Genomic DNA, 5254 nt, shown 5'->3' on the forward strand with positions numbered 1-5254 from the left:
AAAAATGTCCAGGCATATGAATATAAATGGTCGTGCATTTAAATTAATAATTGCATATACAAAGAAAAGTATTCATGCGTCGATATATTTTTCATGTTTTGAGAAAGTGTTCACATGGCAATGAAAAGGGTCCATGCATCTCTCAAAATCATTGATGTATTTTACCCAAAAAATAAGAAGAAAAAAGAGAAAGAAACAGCAAAAAGGAAAATGATAAAAAGAAAGAAAGAAAGCGATAATGCCCATGTGGGGCGCGCGTGGGCGATTTGTCCCTTATATGGTGCTATAAGTGTTTGCCCGTTTGGGGTTGCCACTTGCCCGTCCGCTTTCAAAAAAAGTTGTGGCGCCAAGTCCGGCCTTATCAGTTACCACTGACCAAGGCCACAGGAGCGCGTGAGAGTGAGCAGTGCAGCCACAATCTACCACGAATGTGTGCGTCAAATGGCCGCCGGGGTGGATAAGGGTGATCTTCAGCATTGTGGTCCAGCAGATATTATCTTGGAGACGATGGCAACAGTTCTTGTTTGAAAGCTACGCAGGTTGTACTATAAAGATCGATCGCCAGGGTTAAGAAGAAACATAGTACGGTACCTGAGTAGCGCAGAGAAGGTGGGTGATCGAATCGATCTTGTTGCAGCAGCAATGGCTGCCATTGCCGTCCTCTCCCTGCTGTTGCTCCTCTCTTGTTCTCCTCCCGTTCTTGGCTTCACGAGGAGCGACTTCCCGCCGGAGTTCGTCTTCGGAGCCGCCACCTCCGCATACCAGGTAACGAATGACCCGAACTAGTTCCAACTTGAACTGAAAATTGTTTTTTGTTTGCGCATATTTTATAGGAAAGGCTGTGGACCCTGCCTCTCATGTAATAATAAGCAAAACAAACGAACAAACAGTTATGCTTATTATTACATGTCTTATTATTACATGAGAGGTGGACACCAACAAATAACTGCCGGCCCATGTCTCGCCCATCTGGTTCAACTGTCCGAGTTAATGGGCCGGCCTCGTGACACACGTGGTTTGTTCATTCGTTGCTCTCAAAAAAGTAATGACCCATCGCCCATCGGCCATCACTGTTCGTTCCATCATACATGATGAGCGAGGCCGTCCTATAAGCTACCATGGCCACGAAAGCACATACCATCAGTACAGCCCGCTGCCATGGCCTTCTTCTTCCAGCTCCCCCTGCTCCTGCTTCTAGCCGCCGCCCATGGCGCGGCCCCTGTTCTTGGCCTCACGAGGAGCGACTTCCCGCCGGCATTCGTCTTCGGAGCCGCCACCTCCGCGTACCAGGTAACGGATGATCCTGATCAGTTCGGGCTCCAACTGAGTTTTGTTTTCTTGCGCATATTTTAGACGAAAGGCTCTGGGCCCTGCTTCTCTTCTAAACAGTGCAAACAAACCAACGAAAGCAAGTGTTCGCTAGGATCCAAATTTCCAATCCACCAGCTCTCACAGCGAAGCCCAACAAGTTAACAACCACATAAGCAATTTTTTTTTCATTGTCTGCATGTTTTAGTTAGTTTTATTTATGTGGCTCTCTGGTTATTTACTTTTCAACTCGTATGTGTGGCTCTGGTTTACCCGTTTACCTCTTGCGCATTTTAGCTGGCTTCTCTTGCTCTGCTCCTCTGGTTAATGTGCTCTGTTTTTCTTTCATGCAGTATGAGGGTGCCGTTGCTGAGGATGGCAGGAGCCCAAGCGTCTGGGACACCTTCACTCAAGCAGGTAACTAACCAATTAACCTGTTGGTTCTGCCTAAAAAAAACTTATTGTCAGTATTGTGACCAAATTCAGGGTCCCGGTAAAACTTTGTTTGACAATATTCTCCTTCTCATGCCAGGGAAAATGTCGGATAAAAGCACAGGCGATGTCACTGCGGATGGGTACCACAAGTACAAGGTAATTACGGTTAAATTTACCTGGTGGAACTTGAATTCCTTCTCCATGTTAATTTGATCTTAAAGAATCCCACCCAAAAAAAATGATATCGGAAAAACAAACATATTATACTCTGTTTTGTTGTGGTTGAAGTTTCTCAATATTCCATAGATGGAGAGGATTAGGTTGTTGTTCCTTTGTTGTACACTAATAATGGCATCACCTGATGTTTCAGGATGATGTCAAGCTCATGGTTGACACTAACCTAGAGGCTTACAGATTCTCTATCTCCTGGTCAAGGCTTATACCAAGTATGAAAGCATTCCACAATATTTCTATCCCAGTAGTCAAAACATCTACATAAATGTTTGATCTTTGGTTTCAAAATTGAGAATTGCAGATGGGAGGGGAGCTGTCAACCCAAAAGGCTTGGAGTACTACAACAACCTTATAAATGAGCTAGTGCAACATGGTATGGTTATTTGTACTAATCTGCATAAATTATCATGCACCGACACAAAAAACCATCTTTCAACAACTATATCGTATATGCACAACAGTGACAAATATGTCATAGTTGACAATTTCTTTATTGTTCTTCTTCATTATCTTGAGTTCTGAATCTGTGTAGCCTTCACGATTCTTTAGGGATTCAAGTCCATGTTATGCTTTCCCATCTCGATTTCCCGCAAGTTTTGGACGATGAGTATGCCGGATGGTTAAGCCCTAAAATTGTGTAAGCTCCCGCAACTTTCCATTTGTAATGGTGAAATTGCTCAAAAGCTAAAAATAAGCAGCCTTTCTTTAATAGATAACGGAGGTGGCTTATGCAAAATGCCTTGACAATGTTTAGTTGATTTCTACTTTCCATTTCCTCACCAGTGGCATTAAAAAATGCAGGGAAGATTTCACAGCATTTGCGGACGTGTGCTTTAGGGAGTTCGGAGACAGGGTTTCATACTGGACAACGATAGATGAACCTAATGTCAGCGCACTAGGGTCTTACGACAATGCACTATTTGCACCCGGACGTTGCTCCAACCCATTTGGAATAACAAATTGTACAGTGGGAAACTCAACTGTGGAACCATACATAGCAGCTCATAACATGATACTGGCTCATGCATCAGCTACCAGACTTTACCGAGAAAAATATCAAGTGAGTCATCATGTGTCCAAAACTAAAAGTGAAGCCTTTTTCCGGCATGTTTACTCTGTTTTCTTTAAGGAATAAACTATTAACCTTTCTGTTTTAATCTAAGATTCATTAATCATTACCTGGTTAATATTTGTGAAGAAAGTACTGGTTCACTATACACTGTTTTCAGTGTCTCCATGATTACAATTTGTGTGTACAAGATTATTATATTCTAGGCAGTTTCAACACATTAATTTCATGGACAATAAAAAGACTGCTTTTTTAATTCTGCTTCTTGATGTATTTTCACATGCTAACTTTTATGTGTACATAAAAATACTCTTGCAAGTAGGCTGCCCAAAAGGGAGGTGTTGGCATAAATGTTTACTCTTCTTGGAGTTATCCTATGACAAACTCTGATGTGGATGTAGAAGCAGCTAAAAGATACTTAGACTTCGTGTTCGGATGGTAACATTGTTTGGACTCTTATGTTTATTTCCATGTTCTAGAGAGTTCACAATCAGTATGCAGCTAACCAGCTTGTGATGCTTTTCTAGGATACTAGAGCCCCTGGTGTCTGGAGATTACCCAGATGTGATGAAGAAAAATGTTGGGTCTCGACTTCCATCCTTCACAAAATCTCAATCTCAAGTTGTCAAGGGAGCTGTTGATTTCATAGGAATAAACCACTACTATTCCATGTATGTTAATGATCGTCCTTTAGACAAAGGCACTCGCGACTATTCAGCAGACATGTCTCTTTACCAAAGAGGTAAACAAAATATATGCATTGTTCATTAATTGTAGGCAGAAGGAGTGGGCAGTGCAATTCATTTATCTCGTATAAAATAATGATGAATGTTTTTTTAAAGCACACTGTTAATGTATATATTGACCTAATAATTTGTTGCCACTTCTCAAAATACACACGATTTTGAGTAACCCATTGGCCGAGTGCTAACATAATATTTGTTCTTGTGATGCAGCTTCTAAAACAATCCCAGGAAGTAGCAAGGTAATATTTTCAACAATGCTTGTTAGAGAAACCACTAGCCTGAACTATTTTTAGACATGATCTCTTCATACTACAAATTATAATCTAACAAGAAATACTAAAATATATGACTACACTCAGAGCTCAAATGATTTAGCAAGATATTGTCCACCTTATGAGTTGTGATAAATATATACAATAATTTCTTTTGCTTGCAGAATGTTCCTTCATCTTCTCAAAGTGACCCGGAAGGATTGCAATGTGTGCTGCAGTACCTAACGAAAGCCTATGGGAATGTTCCTATCTATGTGCAAGAGAATGGCAAGTCGATCTAGTCTGGTTGCAACGATCTCCAATTTTCCGTTCTACAGAGCTAGATAAAATTATGTCACAATGTTTTTGCAGACGTCACAGCTTCTAGTTCATTCTAATTTCACTAATATCCTCAGCCTTCCCCTTCATCTCCCCAGGTGTTGCATCTAATGACACTCTCAATGACACCGAAAGGATCGAATACTTGAAGAGTTACATGGGTAGCACACTGAAGGCAGTAAGGTTAGCCATTCAACAAAAGTCACCAAGAATGTAGTTCAACTCAACAGCACTGCCTTCACACAAAATGTCCAGGATTCATACATGTTTATCCTGACATAGTTTCGCTCTTCAGGAATGGAGCAAATGTAAAAGGCTACTTTGTCTGGTCCTTCCTAGACGTCTTCGAGTTCTTTGCAGGGCCCCAGTCACGGTACGGCCTATACCGTGTCGATTTTAACGATGAGGCGCGGCCACGACAAGCCAAGCTCTCTGCTCGATGGTACTCTGGCTTCCTGAAGAACAATGGCAGCTATGTTCAGAACGAGCTCGACAGTACAGAATCTCGTGCTCTGCAATGAGCCGTAAAACAGATAGTAGAAATGTCGAGTTATCCTATGTAAATAAATGTTTCATGTAAATATAGTGGTTTATTACATATACATCATGTAGTACCTTATGTACCTACAAGAGTGGTCGGCAGTGCCCCATGCATGGCCATGTCTCATGATGGCGGTTTAGGTGTGTTGTAATAGGTTTTGCTCGGTTTTCCGCAAATTAACCAGACAATTCTCTTCGGCTTTTATCAATAGATTGAGCCCTTCATGCTCCGTTTAAAAAAAATCTATAATGACCTATTTGATTCAAAGGATTTTCATACAAGATTTGGAAGATTATAACTCTTTGACCTTTTCCTCGTGTTGGTTACTTCG

The 5254-nt window shown here is 41.3% G+C and overlaps 1 protein-coding gene across 2 annotated transcripts; it reads left to right on the plus strand.

Moving 5' to 3' along the window:
- The first annotated feature begins 264 nt into the window (after nucleotides 1-264).
- On the plus strand, nucleotides 265-5147 carry LOC119278302 (beta-glucosidase 5-like). 2 transcript variants are annotated; one of them, XM_037559662.1, is made up of 13 exons: nucleotides 265-765; nucleotides 1662-1725; nucleotides 1841-1899; nucleotides 2114-2189; nucleotides 2279-2350; nucleotides 2527-2614; nucleotides 2779-3037; nucleotides 3369-3484; nucleotides 3574-3788; nucleotides 4003-4031; nucleotides 4229-4331; nucleotides 4481-4565; nucleotides 4678-5147. In XM_037559662.1, the coding sequence occupies exons 1-13, from the start codon at nucleotides 643-645 to the stop codon at nucleotides 4901-4903; spliced, it is 1515 nt and encodes a 504-aa protein (XP_037415559.1). In that variant the 5' UTR covers nucleotides 265-642; the 3' UTR covers nucleotides 4904-5147. The 2 variants fall into 2 exon arrangements, with proteins under 2 accessions (XP_037415559.1, XP_037415558.1); XM_037559661.1 differs by lacking the exon at nucleotides 265-765 and adding an exon at nucleotides 932-1290.
- The last annotated feature ends 107 nt before the right edge of the window (nucleotides 5148-5254 follow it).

Source organism: Triticum dicoccoides, chromosome 3B (assembly GCF_002162155.2).
Source record: "Triticum dicoccoides isolate Atlit2015 ecotype Zavitan chromosome 3B, WEW_v2.0, whole genome shotgun sequence".
Classification (NCBI taxonomy): domain Eukaryota; kingdom Viridiplantae; phylum Streptophyta; class Magnoliopsida; order Poales; family Poaceae; genus Triticum; species Triticum dicoccoides.

Bases quoted from the DNA above. Each gene is read 5' to 3' on its own strand.
- LOC119278302 (XM_037559661.1), top strand. From the start codon at position 1,159: ATGGCCTTCTTCTTCCAGCTCCCCCTGCTCCTGCTTCTAGCCGCCGCC. The intron at 2,615-2,778 runs GTAAGCTCCCGC...TAAAAAATGCAG, and splicing joins TGGTTAAGCCCTAAAATTGT to GGAAGATTTCACAGCATTTG. The intron at 4,032-4,228 runs GTAATATTTTCA...TTTTGCTTGCAG, and splicing joins CAATCCCAGGAAGTAGCAAG to AATGTTCCTTCATCTTCTCA.